Source organism: Notothenia rossii (assembly GCF_949606895.1).
Source record: "Notothenia rossii genome assembly, contig: scaffold_58, whole genome shotgun sequence".
In the NCBI taxonomy this organism is placed as follows: Eukaryota; Metazoa; Chordata; class Actinopteri; order Perciformes; family Nototheniidae; genus Notothenia; species Notothenia rossii.
Genome location: NW_027640126.1, coordinates 309,062 through 328,993, shown reverse-complemented (window position 1 = coordinate 328,993; position 19,932 = coordinate 309,062). Strand labels below are relative to the sequence as shown.

Sequence of the window (19,932 nt, the reverse complement as noted above, 5' to 3'; positions counted from 1 at the left end):
GCTAACTGCCTGCCGTCAGATTTCATTTAAAAAACAGATCTGATTTTAAGACTATTTTTGCACTCATAAAGAATGATAAGAATAACAATAATACGTATTGAACTGGTTTAATTAATTAGTGAGTTTATTTAACACTAGAACCGCCAATCGGGTCAATTTGTGTGATGTGTGTTGTGTGTGTGCAATGTAACTTTTTTTCTATAAAATATTAAAGTCTCCCAGTCCGTGACTTTTCCTGAAAGTGTGTTATGTAGCACCCTATGTTGTTACAAATTGCATTCTAATAGCGGGATTTGACGGGTTTAGGTAGGCCTATACAAAAACCTCTGGCGGTTCTAGTGTTAAGGTAATTAGGTAAAGTAGAAGCCCTTTTTTATCAGTAACGAATTTAGCAGTTGAACATAAAAGTCAACTAACTGAGGGTCACTTGCAATGACAGTGTTGTGTCTAACTGTAAGCTGGTCACTCAGAGTAACCTACCGTTAATTTAGCTGCTGGCGAAGAAAGATCAGGGGGGGAGGGGGGGAGAGAGCTGTGGTTGATGGGCCATTAGTTGTGTAAATACACAACTGAGAGCTGCCGTTTCATTCAGACTGTTTAAAAAACGGTAACAACGGACTATTTTTCTTAGCGGATGCATGTCAATTTAAATCAATAAATAAAACTATTTTTTAAATGAATAAAAACATTTTCTAAAACCATAAAAGCATTTCAATTAATATTGGGAGTCATATCGTTACTTTGTTGAGAATGTGGCCATGTAATAAGCGGGATAATTTGCAGCGACTTGTTCCTTATGGGGAAAATAACACCCTTCATGCTGATCAAGATCCTTCCGCTACGCGTTCGGATCCTGATCTGCCGACGAGGCTCCATTAAAATATAAATATTTTTTGTGAATTACTGAGTTTAGGCACGTTAATAACGTTTTAATGAAGTTGAATACAGTATATTCATATGTGTCAGGGATTTCATGTCAATTCGGCGAACATAAACATAAATGATCATGGTGAAGATGATTTAAATTAGGATTAAAAATCGAGAGCCGGGCTGCATTTCCTCCCGTTCGTTTTTTTCGAATAACAAAATTATTTTGTTAAATAACAACATGGTGATGTTTTGTAAATGATTACATGTCTCTTATTTAGCACAGAGTATGATATCCGTGACATATGGATCTTAACAAAGTTCCGCTGTACAGCCAGCATACTGTATCTCACTTTATTTCACATGAGCTCCAGTGTGGAACCCCACTGCACCCCCTGGTGGATCAATGATCCATTGCAGCTGGCTTCATTATGATTACATTTATCTATCACGGGGGCGGTCTCAAGTCAAGCTGGAGGTTTTCCGTTGAGCGAGGGCAGATCATGTACCAATCACGGCCCTCGCGTTTCAAACTGTCCGAAATGAAGCGCTACATCTGTAGTTCTCTGAATGTGTCTGTGTGTGTGAGAATCTGTGTCTGTGAGACTGACTGGCCAGGTATCCATGTCCCCCGCAAGCCTCCCTGCACTCCTGGATCCCCCTGGCAGCGGTCCAGGAGCCCAGGGGTTTACTGGAGCAGCCAATCGCGTGGATCTCCCTGCCCATCTCTGCCTGCAAGAATCACAGCGGGGAAATGTACAATGTTAGAGCAAAAGTGGCATAGCAGGTAAAAAAAAGTAAGCCATTTAAATAACTATAGAGAAGAAAAACACTCATTCGTAATAGAATAAAGTAATAAGACAAATAAGTACACAGAAAAAAAAGCAGTAGCATCAATTGTTGAGACATGTATAAAACATTTTGGGACATTTATAAAATAATTTAAAAAAATGCACATAAAAGGGATAATTGCACAGTACAGTTGCAAAAAGAAGCGTATGTATATATTTTTTGTTTGTTTGTCTTTTTCAATGCAACTTACTGTACTCGCACTATTACATATATTTAATTTGAAGTAAATGCTGTGTCTCAATTTGCGTACGTTTTGAATGTATCCCAGTGCTAAGGATGGCAAAATGTAGTGCGCCGAGTACCCAAATGGTGCTTTCATAATAGCTAAAAAGTTGAGTGTGGAAAACAAATAAAAGTTATAAATGTGTTTCAGTATTTCATACGCATACCAGTAAACTGGTGACGAAAATAAGCAATTGTTTATTTTCTGGGGTTAATTGAGCAATCTATAATGATTTGCTACCCGTTGAGCACTGACGTTCCTAGTTAGAGTTGATCGTCACATTCACTGAGTGCTGTTTACGTTTTAATACAACACTAGTAGGGCCAAATGTACACACTGCAGAAGTGTTCACTGTACGACATGCAGTGTACTAAGGGAAGTGTCTGAATGAGACACAGCAGTATTGTATGGCATTGTTGGAAGATGTGGTCCTTAAGATTTCTATTTCCCAAACTACACTACTGATATTTTGAATTTTCCAATAAAGCCTTTGAAACTTTAATAATTCTAGATTTGGATATACACCCATGCAGCCCATCTAAACTCACTTGTCTGTCATCCTTCAGCCTCATTGCCTGTCCAATCCTGAACTCAACAAAGTTCATGAAGGTGGATTTGGTGAAGTGTTCAAGAGCATACGCTGCTGCCAGGAAGGGGATCAGACGCCATTGCTGAAACAACATACAAATATAAGAAATGTGTGAATACATTTCACACTCAAAAACACCAAGTTTTGTTACTTTAGAAAACAAATTTAACGTTCACAAGGTACTTTGAAGATTTACACTCCCTCCTTCCTGACCTGCAACTGGTACTCCAGAACAGGGATCTCCTCGGTGTCTTTGGGTCCAAACTGCCTGCGGGTGGCTGAGAAGCGGATGGCGATAGTCAGGGCTAGCTTCAGGTTGACCAGAGCCATCCTGGTGATGGTCACCCTGCCCCCTGACAGGGCCCCCAGAGACTCCCCAAAACGCTTGTTGGGGTCCTGAAGGTGACAAAAGACACAAAGGAGAGACTTGGGATCGGAATTAAAGATAGAAAAATAACTATTTACATATTACACACACTCCAAGGCAAATGATTCACATTGGAAGTGTAAAACGTTTATGTTTAACAATTGCAAAATCATCAGAACCAGGAGTGGAGGACTTCATGTAAAATGAAATACCTGCAGGAACAATTGGTAATAACAGAAGTCTGATTCAGTCAAATGAATGTAGTCCTCAAACCCGGATAATAGTTAGCACTTTAGCTTGTTTAGCTCGTCTTGAAGTCAAAGGTTTATTATCAAAGGTTATTCAGCTTGATGAAATGTACACCAAATATTCAGAGTATAATAAGAAGTTACAAAACACAAGAAATAAGTTCCAAGTTATTAAAAGTAACTCCAAAGCGTTGGAGTGGTGCAGGAATGAGGCCTACAACATGGAGTAGTTAGCATTTTAGCTTGTTTTGCTGAACTCTCATTCAAAGGTTTTCTGAATGTGTTTTTAGTTAGATGCCTGAATAAGGTCAGTGCTACACACAAGCCTAAGATCGTTTTTGAGCTTTGTTCTATGACATAAAATACATCAGTAAATACCCCACTGGTGAATGTCTTAGAAAACGCTGTTTGCTAGCAGGCTGCCAAATGAGACTACTGAACTGCCTCCCGCAAAAATATTAGCCGCCCTTAACTTAGTGAGGGGACATGAAGCCATGCAACTGTGATGTTTATAGCTAAACATGTTAAAATGGCGGCTTCTACAGAGCTTAGATGCTAGCATCAGTGATATTGGAAATGGAGAATATGTTTTCATTGAAGAAGAGCAAAGAACAACACTGAAGCCTTTTTTTCAAGTCAAAATATGTTATTGCTCATCTACTGACTGGCTTCAGCAAGAGTGTGATTGACAGATGGTTCATCCAATGACCTGCCGAGTGTTGTTTCCATGTTTCTTTATTGGCCGTTTCTAAGATGGTACAGTGGAACAAACAGGTTTTCGCATAATGAATAAACAATTGACAAAAGGATTATAAATGTGCATCATAGGTTACCATGGTGATTTAACCTGGTTAAAATTGAGCCCAAATAGCTAGCTGACCCTCTAATGGAGCTTCATAGAAAGGCCAACGGACTGTCCTGACTATTTACACCTCTCATGGGTCACCAGAAGAATGTTCCATGTCTGGTTGTCATTACCAGTCATCTTTTCAACACGTTCATATACATTTGGCCCCTGAGAGCTCATCAAATCACTGCAGCAGTGAAAAGCCGCCATTATTTGAAGAAAGCTTTTGACTGCTTAACAGTCAGAGGTTGCCAACTGCATTTGTTTATCTGCATGCATAATAAATAAGGAGATTTTGAAAGGGGTGTAATTGAAGCAGCAGGTCCTATGGGATTGCTGAAGGAATAAACATTGAGAATATACAAGGGTGTTAGATTTTTTTTACACTGCTTTGAAAAGGTTGAGTTCACCCAAATTACATTAGTTTTAAGAGATGGTTTTATGAGTGCAGGTTTCCATCTCGGATATTTCTTCCTTGGGAATTTTTGACACAAAGCGAAGTTGAAATAAAGTCTAAAAACCCTGAAAATAGTTTGTAAAGGCTGAACTGTGTTAGTGTTTTGGGGTTAGAAGTCATATGTTTGTTCTTCAGAACAGCACGTGCCTCATTTAGATCAAAGGCATTATTCACCTTGGGCGCATGAATGTGCTCAGAAGGCTTTATAGTAATCTGTTGTAAGATGATGACATTATTGCATGAGAGGGGGACCTTTTTGAATGATTGTGGTGCTCAGAAAGCTCATTGACTTTCTAAAATTCATCTTAATGGTTTCTAATGTTGTGGCCAAATTAAACACATTCTTCAAGACGATATGCATTTATTTGTTCAGCTTTTTGGAATATGTATCATCTCTGGTTGACTTCGTCCACTGATGTTCCTGTTGACTCTTACATTGAAAAAGTTGATGATATATGTAATTGTGTTGTGTTTTTCTGAAATTCAGGGTCTATCCTCAGGGGAGCACATGATGTTGACAATTGAAAGAAAATTACTTTGTAAGGCTGTAATTAGGCACAGCAGTGGTGTTAACTAAATGAAAATGTCAACATGAACACGTGCTCACAAGGACAATGGGAAAAACAATTAGTTTATCGATTTGTCATACCCTACTGGTGCTGTCCTTCGCTAAGGTTCGATGCTAATTATCATTAGAAGAAAGCAAAAACCTCAGCAAGCTACAAAATCATTTTTATTGAACAAGTAGCTTTAGTTAACTTGAATTGGTGCTTGCAATGCTTCTAGAGAAATCTTACTAACCTTGAATGGCGTAACGTAGCGACCCTCTGGAGTCACATCTCCAGTCTTATTCAGTAGATTCTCCCGAGGGATCCTCACATTATGAAACATAGCAAACCTGAAGGGAAAAAGACAGAAGAGTAGGACATAAGTAGAGTTTATAATATTGATGTGGCGTTCCATAATAGTACTTTGCTACTCTTAATTTTATCATGTTCTGTTGCCTATTAGCGTTTTTCTTTTTTTAAACAAATTGTACGGTGTACTTGGGTGCCATGAAAGGCGCCTAAAAATAAAATGTATTATTATTATTAATACCCGCCAAAGAACGCCATACTTGTGACTTCAGGGACAGAATATGTGTGTTAGCTAAAACATAATACAAAAACACATATCATCAACTTTATAATATTGTAAGATTCAATAGGAATATCCGTGGACAAAGTCACACCAGAGATGTATACATATTCCAAAAAGCAAAAAACAATTATACATTAAACATTATGATGAATTTTCACATTACAACACATAATTATAAATAAACAAGGTAACTCTACTGACCCAACCATTATAATTTGACCAGCATTTAACAAAAGTAATTGTACTATTTTTCTTCTTTTTTTAATATTGATGTACTATTATTAATATGTTTATAATCATTAATAGGTGCTTTGTAGAAAAGAGATCAATTTACTTTTAGAAGCAAATATATTAACAATCATAAAATCAAAGATCTATCAACTGCTTCCTTGCTAGATAAATCCCAAATAGATTACACTGAATTTTGTATGTTATGGGCAGAAATAAGTACGATTTACTTCCATAAAAGAAACTTGAACCAAACAATATTTTAATTGGATTATTAACTTTCGCGCTGTATATGATAGCCTATTTGGTATATTGGACTCCTTTGTGAAAATCTGTGTAGTGTTTTAGCATAACATATTTCCTGTATGACATCCTTGTCATGTAAACTGTGACTATAGCTCCATCTAGTTAGCTTACCGAGGCACTGCAGAACACGTTGCTGCTTTAAATGAACAGTGGATGGTCTGAAGTATGTAAGGTAGGGATAAATTATGAAGATTATCCCTTGCCAAATGGCTGAAACCATTGGGTTCATTTACAGGTTTGAACTATTTACGCAAGATCACGGTTATTAACAGAGAAAAGTAGGGCAAAATACTAATGACTAATCTGCATTAATAAATGAACTGAATTAAGTGTCGGCAAATTAAGTGGAAAAATAAGTTCTCAGTCAAATTGAGCTGGAAACTGGGAAAACAGAAAAAGAAAAAATAAGAGTGGAATTGAATAGACCCTGCTACATTGATCAATGTTGTACATGTTACAGGATTACATAATCAGGATACATTAAAACATATTTATAATTGGGATTAATAGCAGGATTACAATGTGACAAATTACATTTCTAAACAAAAATATCAATATATCATAGGCAGACATGCTGCCTGAATTTCCTTTTTTTTATTCATTTACTGTAGATTACTTTTAGTTCTCCTTATTTTAAATGCCTTTTTTTATTAGATGCTGTAGGCCTGATTTATCAAACAAACTGTGTATGTTTTTAATGTAATCTCTCTTTGATCCTAAATATCTTGGTTCCCTCTTATCCAAGGTTACGTTGTTTTGTTAAAAAACATTTAACACTAGTAAAACCATGTTATTGATATTTATTTCCTCTTGGATTTATTCACATTGCATTTGATACTGAGGCAATTTAAAAGTAACCGAAACGTTCAGGTACATTGATTTTATGTTGTGAGACTGATGATACATTTTTTAAAGGAACCCTTCCAAACCCTTATAATCATAAAGAAACAAAGAAGCAGGATATAAAAAGGTACTGACCTTGTGGTAAACCCGCGAGAGAGAAAGCGTTTGAGCTCCATACTGTTTCAGAAATAATGCTGGATGATGGTTGGAAGCGTTTACATGTAGATGAGTATCTGGGAAGAATTCTCCTGCATGAGCTTCTTTAAAGCTACAGACTTCATAGACATGTGTTTTATATATCTGAGACCTATAATATATGCCTAAAAATAGTATAATAGGAGACCTTTAAGGTTACATTGTAATTTTATTTTAACATTGCACATTCACCCCTGTCTAGACTAGAAAACAGTAGACGTGTGCATTGGATTGTAAAGTTTTGTATATTTACAGGGGCTGTTGCCAAAACCTAGTACTTCAGAAACATTCTAAAATGAGGGGGCTTCCAAAAAAAGAAACACCTCACAGATTTGTTGACCTTTATTAAAATTATTATTTATTCCTGGTTCTGCCGCTGTATTTATTGACGCAGTTCACTCGGTCCTCTGACCTTTGTCCAAAGTGAGTTCATCCCTGTGTGCTAGGGGTGATTGGCCTGCTTTGTCCTTCTGTAGACTTCACTTTGGCATTTCTCTATCTTTATTTATGAGACACTTTTGAACTTAACCTTTATATGGCTGCTGTCACCTACCCGTTGTCCAGTCCGTTCTGGCCCAGCTTCTTGCCCATATCTCCAACAAACACGCCGGGCAGAGCGAGCAAGGTCTTGGTATTTCTCACCTGCACAACAATGGTTATAGTCACACTGCAGTGTTAGTACAGTGTGTGACAGTGTGATAATTGATACAACAGAATGTAAATAAATTCTACATTTTCCTCTCTGTGGGACAAACATATTCAAACCCATTTCTCCCACAATATCTCATGACTGCTTTCACCTCTAACATGTCACTTAAAGGTCCCATGACATGGTCATTTCTGTACTAGAATAGATTTACCTTTTTCAATGTTCCAAACTCACATTGGTTTCTCATACAGCATCCCTGTATAGTATGTGTATTCACTCTCTGTCCCACACGGCTTGTTGGAGCTCCAGCCCCCCCTCCCTATGAGCCCACTTTGCTCTGATTGGTCAGCTCGCCCACTTTGTTCTGATGAGTCCACCACCGTTACAGCTGAACATCAGTAATTATGTGTTACAATGGCGTTTGTTAGCAACCAGTAAATGACACCAGTAATGACAAACAGATGAAAATGCTGCGTGGGGTCTGGGTGCCGTGTTGGCGGGACGTTGCGGGGCTCGCTGCTCCGCCCTTTGAGGAGCGGACAGTGTGAGCTGGATTACTGGTGTCGTTTCCTGGTTGCTGCGTGGGGTCTGTGAGACAGCGAGACATTGCGGAACTCAGCCTGAACTCAGCCTGAACTCAGCCTGAGCACACACATACACTCACAGCCAGGCTGTTCGCCACACAGTTCGCCACACACTCACAGCCTGAGAAAAGATAAGGCTGAGTGTGTGTGTGTGTGTGTGTGTGTGTGTGTGTGTGTGTGTGTGTGTGTGTGTGTGTGTGTGTGTGTGTGTGTGTGTGTGTGTGTGTGTGTGTGTGTGTGTGTGTTTCTGTGTCAGAGTTTTACTCGCTACAGGGTGTACTTTGAGGGTTTGTGACTCTGCAGACCGTTTACATGCATAAAAAGCTACATAACACACAAGTAATAACCGGAAAAGCATGACATGGGACCTTTTATAACTAGACTTTCCCTACAGATCTTACAAAACAACCTACTTATTACGTGGGACCTGTCTCCAGTACGACCACTTCAAATACAATTTCAACTTCTTTCACCACTAAAAGGTCAGCTTACACTTCAACTGGTCTCAGTCTGTTATTTTTAGGCGTTTTTTTTGCGCATTTGCCCCTGTTGGCCACCGTAGAAAGACGATACATCAAAGACTAAACGTGAAAACAAGCAAACAACTCCATGAAATGTACCAATTAATAAAAGCATGCAAATCCTAAAAATATACATGTCACACTTCCAAACCTCAAGTCATTTCCCTGCTTGCAATTAAACTACTTCCTAATTGTTAGTGCTGAAATGCCAACAAAAACCAAGTTTATATACAGTATAAAGTATGGTTTAATGCTAACAACTGATAAAAAGCAAGCATATACTACACCAAATTACTTGTTTTGAGGAAAGATCTTTTAAATATTTGGCTTGTTTTTTCATCACTGTTTATATTAGCACTTAATTCAATGGGATTAAATAACTGGCAACCTTCAAGTCACAACCTTTTTTACCCGTTAAAGGTCACCTATCAACTTCTCCATGTATTTTATACATAAATGTGTTCAGAAAGTTTCAGGAAAAAAGATTCTCTCTCTTTTTATCTTGATCCATTTCTATAAAAACCTGTCTGAAAATGAGCTGATCAGATTTTGGCGACTTTGTGATGTCATAACAGTTTTTTGGGTTGTGCAACGATTAGCCAATCCCCAACCAAGGTAACCCCCCCCCCCCCCCCCCCACCATTTCACCTGAATCTCCTCCTAGAGCACCATTGTGTTTTTTAAGACAAACACTTTGCAGAGGGGTGTGGCCAGCAGCAGCTCATTAGCATTTAAAGCTACAGACCCAGAATCAGCACTTTTTAAACAGGGCTGAAACAGAGGGGATTATGGGATGCTACAATTCATGATCTGTTTGGTATTTCCGCCTGCAACACGTCAGAGACATGTTCTTTTTATATCTGATATATTGTTGAAAAATAGTATAATAGGGGACCTTTAAATTCCATTACCCTTTAATACAGTAAAGCATCCAGCTCAGGACATAACAATGGTGGAGATGATGGATGGATAATGTGTAAAGGAAATCCTGAAATCCTAAATTAGAATAGGTTATGTTGGTCATATCAACCAGTTTTTTTATTACAGCTGCGTTACAGATAAGAGTATCTGCAGCTGTAACCAGTTCAGGGTTTAAAGGTCGGAGTATTACCTGCACAACGAAGGAGTGCAGCCCTTGGCACACCTGGTCCGGCGTGAACAGCTGGGCGTACACCAAAGCGTGCGTTGCCGTCTTGCCAAGATTCCCCACCCAGAACTTGGCAGCTTCAAAGTCTGGAGAGTTGATCACAAACTCCTACAGGGAAGAAAGATAAAGAAGGTTCGAGTGTAACTAGGATTGTAGCCAGAGAGTTAGAAATGCAAAAATTAACAAGTTAACAAGAAGGATTAACAAGAGCGTTACATTAAATGAAATATTAATGACAAAAATAAAAAAATTGAAAGTTGAATGCTTTGTGTTTTTTTTGGAAATGTTTTCAATGTAAAACATTTTGTGGTTTGCTAATTTCTCACAATACATCCCACATATAGGTAAACCAGCATTGTTGGCAGTAAAATCAAAGTAATCTATACACACAAAATTAAACTCTGTTTTTCCTACGTGACTATTAATCCAGGGATAGTTCCAAGCACGAGGGTTTGAAAGTCAGGATTAGCCCCACCCCCCAGGTAAAGTCGCCAGGACATGAAGGATGCGACGCATATTTAAGTATAAAATATTGAGACTTTATTTCAGTGTCACAGGATCACCTCAAACTCTGTGTCACATTAGCCTTTATTTGATTGTTTTGCGTGGCTAAAGAACCGCAGGTTGCCTACCCCTGTACTCAGAACTAAGTGTGTCTGGTGCAAGAGCTTTGCATTAATCTATTTAATTAAGCAAAGATAGCTAAAAATAAGGTAAATGCTATTTCCCTATGTAATGTTCGAAAGCCATGTTAACAAGTCAGGGGGTCAAAGTGTAATACTAGTGATTCTCTTTTGGAGTACCTTTTGTAAAAGTGCTATATAAATAAAATGTACGTTGTCTTGTTTGTTTTTGTTTTTCTGTCAGTGTGATAACAGATACACTACTTAATACATGTATATACCAGCGTGCAGCATTTACCAAGGAAAAGGTTGGCTGAGGTGAGGTCAAGAGGTTTAATTGTTTAGCAGTGAGTAGTGACTATGCTGATTTATGTCAGCATAGTCAGTTGCAACCCGCAACATAAAATGAAAAAGGAAGAGGGGAAAGCACCCTTTTATTAAACAACTTGACTTTTGTTTAAGCATTGTGGCTTTTTTTCTGTCATATTGCCATGTAAACACACTTTTTTTTTCTTTGTGTGTTCACTAACCTGAGTGGAGGGGTCATAGGTCGCTGTGGTCCTCATGGCTCTGGTGTTGCTGCCATGGCTCAGCTCCGTCAGTGCAAAGCATCCAAATGTCTAAAAAAAACAACAGATAGAAGACGTTACAAATCCTAAGTTCATGGTGATGAAGATGAATAAATAAAACACCAGGGTTTCCCACACATAGACTATACTTGGGCGGGCCATTTAGTTTGAGTTTTTTTGTATTCGTCCGCGACCACGATGCCATCTGCGATCGATTAACTTGTGGACAATGATCCCTCGCTCTACGCCTCCTGTACCCAGTCCCGGACTGGCCATCGGGAGGACCGGGGGGTTTCCCGATGGCCTGGCCTGTTAAGTGGCCTGCCTCACACAGGGTGACTGGCTGTCCACATGATGTGGCCTGCCGACATGGCCACTGTCATACAGATCATAAATCAAAGCCCTTGATTGGTCTCTGTGTGTCATTCAGCTCAGGTGAGGTAAAGGACTCTGAGTCTTTAGATATTAACTTAGTCTAAGTTCTCAGTGGGTCTCAAATGGTTTGGTCACCATTTATGTAAACACATATTTCCACTTGAGAGGGTAGTGATTAGTAAAATATGCATGAATACAAAATAAAATGTTTACTAGGTGAAAAAAGGTAAGATACACTTTTAAAACTTGTTGAGAGCTAAAACTAGTCTTTGCTGCTGTCTCAAAGAGAAGCAGGGGGAGAGGAGGGAGACAGGAGAGGCTGATTCAGGAGCACAGACACACTCACAACTATAAATGAACCAAAATTAAATAAATAAACAAGTTTTAGTGTTTTTTCATATTGGATATGGTATGTTATTGGTTATGGCCATGATTTTATGATTATTGAAATGTAAACAGTTCTGTTTCATAGGTGTTCCCATAGATCTAGTCTCTTTATTTTCCCCTCAAAATGCACCAGATTGATGCATTTAACTCCAACATTAAAAAAAAAATCTTAGCGGGGGGCGCATGCCCCCGGACCCCCCTAGTAGATGTGAGGTCCACCCCCACTTAAAATCACATTGATAGGTTCCTAAATACATTTACAATTTTGTTTAAAGAGTAACCCATGTCCATATGTTTATGTGTGGGTAGTTAAATAGATTTAAACTATAGGGCTATCAGTATGGGCCCTGCCTGTACCTGTTCGTCATCGCGTGAAGGGTCTGCTGACAAGCGACAAACAGAAAGATTAATGTTGTTGCACGTCACCTCAAAGCCCCCCCCCCAAGTATATTTCAGATCTGTGGGAAACACTTAACACAACTGAGTGAAATGTAGTAGCATCATCAAAAATATCATATGAAATCCTAAAAAGAAAATACACAAAGTAAAGTAAGTGAGAGCTAAAGAAAACATGACGGCGCATTATTGTAGACCATCTTCATACTACATTCTGCTTTTAGGCAGCCATGAGTAAAGCACTGGTATGGAGTTAACATGCACAGTATCTGTGTTGAACTCTTACCGTCATGTCTTTTGTGTTTTCAACAAATTTGCTGTGTCTCTGCGATCCTGAGCCAGCAACATTCATTCCAAACATCTGAAACAAAAATGGTTTTAGCTTCTATTACTTACACAATCATTTAAGATGAAAAAAAAAGGCTACGACAATGCTAGCAGTTACAACATACCAACAAAGTGTGTGACGGATAAAAAATAATGTAAATATATATAAGGCGCGTTCACACCGGAGTACTTTTCCCCGTACTTTTCCCGTGTGGATCCGTTAGTGAATGGAATTTTGCGTTCACACCAAAAAGAGAACTTAGTTCCGAGAACCTTTACCCCCATGTTTAGTGCCTGCTAGAGAGGTGGTACTATCCTGGGGAGAAAAAAGTACCAATTTCGATTGGCTGGGCGAATTGCAAACCACGCCCCGTAAAACTCTGAAAAGTTTTGTGAAGTATTTTTAGTATTAGCATTAGCCCTGCGCACCAACAGAGAGAGACTAACTTATGGCAGCACAAAAGAAAACATGGGAGCGGTGGAGATGAGGAGTTGTCGGCGTTCTGGCGATTTACTCGGAAGGCTTCAGTAGAAGCTGCTGGGAGTCCCAGCAGCTTCTACTGAAGCCATTCCCTAACTCCGGGGACTTCCGGCCGGGGACTTCGGGTGGCAGTATACGCCGTGAAGTGGTTTGCGGCCTGCCACTAAACCCAAAGCAGAAGAAGAAGAAGTGACGTCAGCGGCTTCATTTGCCTAATCTTCCCTCAGGGAAATTTTTCCGGTGTGAACACGATCTGCTCTTTAGTTTCATGAGGGAACTAAGTGCTGGGAACTAAGTGCTGGGAACTAAGTACAGCAAAGTACTTGGTGTGAAAGCAGCTATAGATTTAAAGAGGCCCTATTATGCTTTTTGGGTTTTCTCTTTACAGTAGTGTGTTCTATAGGTTTGTGTGCATGTAAATGGCCTGCAAAGGCTAGCATCTCTGTGTTCCCTCCAGAAGCAGTTTCTCTCCCACACACTGCCGATGCACACTCACCCCTTGGTTGAGAAAGTACTTGGCCCCCATGGCCCAGTCATACATGCCCAGACAATCATTGAGAGCCACAGTCTTCCAGGGGTTAGACATCGTCTCTTCTTCTGTCAGGAAGTTGTATCGAAAGAGCTGCTTCACCCTGTAAATGTGTATCTGACGCTTTAGTTTGAATAGATTAGGATATGATGGAGGGTGTTGGTAATATAAATATGTTGATACCTCAGGAAGGTCAGCTCTCTCATTTTCTCCATAGAGACGTCTTCACCAGGAAGGCGTGCAAACAGGGGGTCGTCCTCAAGTGTCTTCCACAAATTGTGCTGCAACAGAAAAAAGGGTGTAATGCACAGAGGAGCATTTAGACCAGGGGTTTTCAAAGTGTGGGAAGGTGAGCCTCCCCTCAGAGAACATAAGAACAGCTGCGCCCCCCCTCCCAATTATTATTGCTATTATTATTATTGTTGTTGTTGCTATAATGCAAATGCCGTAATTGCATTTCAAAGAGGTCCAGTGAGAGAAAATGTCATTAAATTCTCTGTTTTCGCTGTCTACCTTTCGACATTTGAAATGACTCCGACTGTTTCTCTCCTCCTGTCTCGTCTCTGTGTGTGTGAATCTATCGTGCTGACTCACTGACTGCACCAATTTGATTGGCTGAGTAGCGTCATCTCCTTAAAACATTAACCAAAAACTTTTTAAAACCTTTTTCTCTTTAAGGGGCACACTCTGGACTTAATTATCTCAAAGGGTCTAAGTATCTCTAAGGTTGTGGTGACTGATGTTGCACTCTCTGATCATTCCTGTGTTTTCTTTGAGAGCTCTATTTCTGTTCACAAAAATGTTCAAAAAGAGGTAACCACAAAGCGATATTTAACTGAAAACACTAGGGAAATGAATAAATGTGTCTTCCACACTTGCCCCTGCTAACATCTCAGTAAATGAGCTAGTAGATCATTTGAATTCAAAAATAAAAAATGTTATAGATGCCATTGCTCCAACTAAGGTAAAGGAAGTGTCTGGCAAGAAAATATCTCCATGGAGAAAGGCCATGACCGGGAGAACAGAGAAAAAATTGTATCGAAAAGCTGAACGCAGGTGGCAAAAAACAAATCTCCAGGTGCACTTTGAAATCTATAAAGAGAGACTTGGCCTTTATAAGTTGGAATTGAAATTTGCCCGACAGTCTTTCTTCTCTGATATCATTGCCAAAAACAAAAACAACGCACGTGCCTTTTTTGCTACCGTCGACAGACTAACTAAACCCCCAGTGTCAGTAGCCTCTGAATTTCTATCCACCAGGGCATGCAATGAATTTGCAGTCAGTGCCTCTGCATCAGGTACAGCAAATGTTTTGTCTCTGTGTCCACTTAAAATCAATTCAAACACCATGACACAATTTCATCAGATTAATGATAAAAACCTAGAGGACATTATTCAAGTTCTGAAATCCTCCTCCTGCTGCCTTGATATTATTCCAACAGGGTTTTTCAAAAATGTTTTTCCTTGCATGGCCTCAGATAGTAAACAAGTCTCTCCACTCAGGTGTTTTTCCACAGGCCCTGAAAACTGCAGTCATTAAACCGCTCTTAAAAAAGCATAATCTAGACGCTTCAGTAATGAACAATTACAGGCCCATATCAAACCTGCCATTTCTAGGTAAAATCATTGAAAAAGTAGTCTTTCAACAGTTGAGTAATTTCTTGCATTTAAATAACTGTTTCGATGTGTTCCAGTCAGGATTTCGTCCAAACCACAGCACTGAGACTGCTCTTGTAAAGGTCTTCAATGACATCCACTTAAACACAGACAGTGGTAGAACTTCAGTGTTAGTATTATTAGATTTCAGTGCTGCGTTTGACACTGTTGACCACAACATATTACTAGACCGACTAGAAAACTGGGTGGGACTTTCGGAAACAGTTCTACATTGGTTTGAATCCTACTTAAAGGACAGAAACAACTTTGTTTCTATTGGTAAATACACATCTGAGTTGACAAATATGACATGTGGGGTTCCTCAAGGCTCCATCTTGGGGACTCTTCTCTTTAACATCTACATGCTACCACTGGCTCAGATAATGAAAAACAACAAAATAAGTTACCATAGCTATGCGGATGACACACAAATGTACCTAACCATTTCGCCAGGAGACTATGCTCCAATTCAAACACTGAGTACATATGTAGCACTCCAGATAGGACTCACATGGGTGTGTTCCAGTCAAAAGCCCAGCAGATCCCAGTGGCTGGGGGTGTTGCCAAATTGCTAGAGGGCATTGCCAAATTTTCCCAATTTGTTCAATTCCAGGATTTAACCATGAGATGGCGCTTCATTCGCAAATACACAAAGACAACTGGGTGTTGTAGAACTTATTCTGTTTGCAATGTTTGCAGCTCTGCAGTTGTGTTTGCTGAATACTGTAGCATTTAATCACTTATTTGTTATGGTTTTCACAGGCTACTATAATGAAAAAACATCAATATTTTAGATCAAATAAAGTATATAGTTTGCTTTATGCAGTATATTTTTTGTAATATTGTTGGGGTGTTTTTACACAGTACAGTAGATTGAAGTAAATCAATGTATACATTAAGATAAGATAAGATGGACCTTTATTAATCCCCATGGGGAAATTCAGTAGTTCAAACAGCAACAGGGTAAGAGTGAAAAACAGGATAGCACAGATTCACACAGATTAATAAAATCAAAAATAAGATGAGCGATAAAAATTATAATAATGAGAAACTATGAAATAAGAAATGAATAAAACTAAAAGATAATTATCATATCATATATTATAATGTATTGTATTATTAAGTAATATCATACATTAACCCCATTATAGCAGATGCCACATTGAATGGATGAACACATTTATGCATCAATAATTACAACAGAGTATTTCTAAATACAAGTTGTAAAAATACAATATGTATTTAATATGAATAACATAATGATTAATTTCAGATGATAATACTTTTCAGGGTTAGGTCCGGTCTGACAGCGCTTAGCTCTCTACTGAAGATCACTGCTGCTCTAAACAAAGTCAAAAATCCTACATCCAAACGGAATAAATATAATTAATTATTATTAATACGTTAAGTCTTGTTCATTGTTTTTCAATTTTATTAAATGTTTGATATTTCCGGCACAGACCCTTTCATACGGGCAATGCGCGATAGAAACAACAGAAAGTGCGACAGTTTAAAGAGCCTGTGACAGCATCCCAACAACTGTTGTGCAATGAAATATTGGGCTACTAGTCATCTCGAACCGTCAGTTTAAAAAAAGAAGGTGTGATACCGTTCCGATAAATATCAATAATTTCGAACATTGCGGGGGAATTCCTTCGACTCATTGTGAAGTTTTGGGGGATGCCGGAAGTGACGTCAATGCGGGAACGCTTCACTGTGCGGCGAGAGAACCAAACACGGACAAAGTTTGTTGTCATGCGTAGAAATGGTGAATTACTGAGTTTAGGCACGTTAATAACGTTTTAATGAAGTTGACTACAGTATATTCATATTCGTCAGTGCTTTCATGTCAATTCGTGGAACATAAACATAAATGATCGTGGTGAAGATGATGATTAAATTAGGATTAAAAATCGGTAGTGAGAGCTGCTGAATTTCCTCCCGTAGGATGTGATATAAAAACAAATCGATTATTTTTGTAGTTGTAAACTCAAGTGGATGAAACTACATTTATTAGTGCTTTCATGTCAATTCGGCGAACATATGAAACATTAAATGATCGTGAGGAAGATGATTTAAAAATCGTTTGTTTGAGCCGGTCTGCATTTCCTGATCAGAAAACAAACCGATGCTTTTTGTAGTTGTAGTTGTGACGACCCCTGCTTCACTGCCTATGCTGGTGTGGGTGTGCCTTTGTGTGTGGGTGTGTGTGCTTCTCTCTCCCTGATTGTATCCAGGTGCAGCCTCTCTCCAGGTGCTCCCAATCTGATCAGCGCCTCCATAAAGGGTCTAAGTAGGCTGCAGTGGCTCTCTCTCTGCCCGGGGGAACGTAGGAGGAAGAGCAGCCCGGAACAGCTATCCTCCTGAATAGAGCTTGTTAACCCTGTTTGGTGGTCGGTTGTTTTGGGGAGTGTGAATAAACTCCTCTTTTTTTCCGTACTCACGTCGTCGTCTCATCGCTGCGTTTGTTATGGCTGAGAGCCAAGCCGTGACAGCTGGGGGCTCGTCCAAACCGGTAAGATAAGCTTGGGTGCGTGTGAGTTCGTTCGTTATTTTGTGTGGGGTTTCTCCTGAGTGATAGGTGGTAGCGACGGTTCCCTTGGGACCGTTGTGCGGGGTGTTAATGTTGTGGTGAAAGTGGCGGAAGCTTCGGTTTGGGGGCATGGCCGTGGTCGTAGTATTTTTGCTAGCTTGCTAGTCGCTTTGCTCGGCCAGCGGTCTTTAGTGCATAAGTACCCGCCGCAAGTAACCACATGAAGACCAGGGAGGAGATTAGTTAGCGGGTGTCGTAGTTAGTGGGGAAACTCCAATCAGTTTTTTTTTTTCTCTTTTCTCTCTTTTGTCTCACTGTAAACTCGGTGTTGCGTTGTAGTATGGCGGAGGTAGACGCGTTTATCAGTGCTCCCTCTCAGGAAGCCCTTGAAAATTTCTCAATGGAGCAGCTGCTCGTTATTGCGGAACATTTCTCGGTGGAAATCGTTGGCGATAAGAGGCTAAAAAGCACTATAAAAACCTCTATTGTGTCAGTATTACGTGAAACTGGTGTGCTTCCGGAAGTTAAGGAGGGGGTGTTAAAACCTCTGTTGCAGGCTAGTTTACTGTCCTTTGAGCAGCAGAAGGAGATGTTGTTGTTGCAGCTGAGTCATGACAAAATGAGGTATGAGATGGAGTTTGAAAAGGAGATTGCAGTGGAGAGGATGCGGCAGGAGACTGAGAAAGCCAAACTTGATATGGAAGGACAGCGTCTTTCCATAGGCAGAGGTAGTGCGGTGTTGGGTGAGCGGCACGGTGAACAGGTGCCCAGGTCTCCTCAGCGGTTCGATGCTAACAACTTGCGCTTGTTGCCGCAATTTAATGAAAGTGATGTTGACACATTTTTTTTTGCTTTTTGAACGGGTGGCTAAAGCTAGGGATTGGCCGGATGCAGACTGTGCCCTGATGCTTCAGTGTGTACTCACAGGAAGAGCACAGTCCGCATATTCCGCGTTGTGTTCGGAGGATAGCTCTAGCTATGTTAAAATAAAATGGGCGGTGCTTAGAGCTTATGAACTTGTTCCAGAGGCTTATCGACAGCGTTTTAGGTCCTTGGAGAAAAAACAGGGTCAGACTTATGTGGAAATGGCGAGGGATTTGTCTGTTCATTTTAAACGTTGGTTAGCTGCTATGGACATCACTTTGATTAAACGTGTGTTTTTTTTACCACAATGTTGGGAAAATTAATGGATAAAATGCATGGATTATTATTGTTATTATTATTATTATTATTATTCCCACTCCGGTCGGGACACTAGGTCCACCGTTCCCCCAGCAGCGAGGCTCCCCCCGTTGACAGTTTACGTGGGCTGGGCTGGGTGCAGTGGCGGACTGGCCATCTTGTCTGTCAAAATGCATCTTACGTTTCTAACTCATTATTTCTGCTCTCTTCACTCAAGAAGAGCGATCTCCCTGGCCCTTTCTCATTTCTCCAACTCCCCTCCTCGACTCCCCTCCTCGACTCCTATCCTCGATACTTAGTCCCGCCCATAGGAGATGCGAGCCGAGGAGCCGAGGAGGAGAACCGAGGAGAGAGGAGGGGAAGCAGCAGGCGGTTAGAGAAATGAGAACTCCTCTCCTCTGCGCGGTCATATTAAAGCGACGTCCGTTAATTATGACGTGGCAACAGCTGCATCAGCTGTGAGTGTTTTGTTAGAGCGCTGTATTTTGTAATCTCTGTTAGATCAGCTGAACATTGTTCCCCCACATATTTACTTTTAATTCCATTTGCAACAAGTATGACACGAATGTATGAGTATTTTCGACACATACTAGCATCTCTTCTGTATTGGGCAGCACTAAAACATTATTATAAAAAGTACCCTACAAATAAAGGGAGACATATAGGCTACATGAGGCTTATGTACGTTTCATATATTCACACATGCACACATACAAAAAAAAACAATGACTGTCTATACACTATAGGCTATGTTAACCTTTTTAAACTAGTAGGCTAAATGACATGATAAATCATCAACTCACACCTCTTT

General features: G+C 39.8%; 1 protein-coding gene across 3 annotated transcripts in view; it reads right to left on the bottom strand.

The window, feature by feature from the left end:
* Positions 1-19,932, bottom strand: part of acox3 (acyl-CoA oxidase 3, pristanoyl) — a 78,089-nt gene that overhangs the window by 24,633 nt on the left and 33,524 nt on the right. For all 3 annotated transcript variants that reach the window (XM_079695268.1, XM_079695267.1, XM_079695266.1), the window contains exons 4-13: positions 13,934-14,031; positions 13,718-13,853; positions 12,700-12,774; positions 11,217-11,306; positions 10,028-10,171; positions 7,716-7,804; positions 5,252-5,348; positions 2,745-2,927; positions 2,491-2,613; positions 1,479-1,599 (exon numbers count right to left, since the gene is read on the bottom strand). In XM_079695268.1, coding sequence (XP_079551394.1) covers positions 1,479-1,599; positions 2,491-2,613; positions 2,745-2,927; positions 5,252-5,348; positions 7,716-7,804; positions 10,028-10,171; positions 11,217-11,306; positions 12,700-12,774; positions 13,718-13,853; positions 13,934-14,031 — 1,156 coding nt within the window. The remainder of the gene's footprint in view (positions 1-1,478; positions 1,600-2,490; positions 2,614-2,744; positions 2,928-5,251; positions 5,349-7,715; positions 7,805-10,027; positions 10,172-11,216; positions 11,307-12,699; positions 12,775-13,717; positions 13,854-13,933; positions 14,032-19,932) is intronic.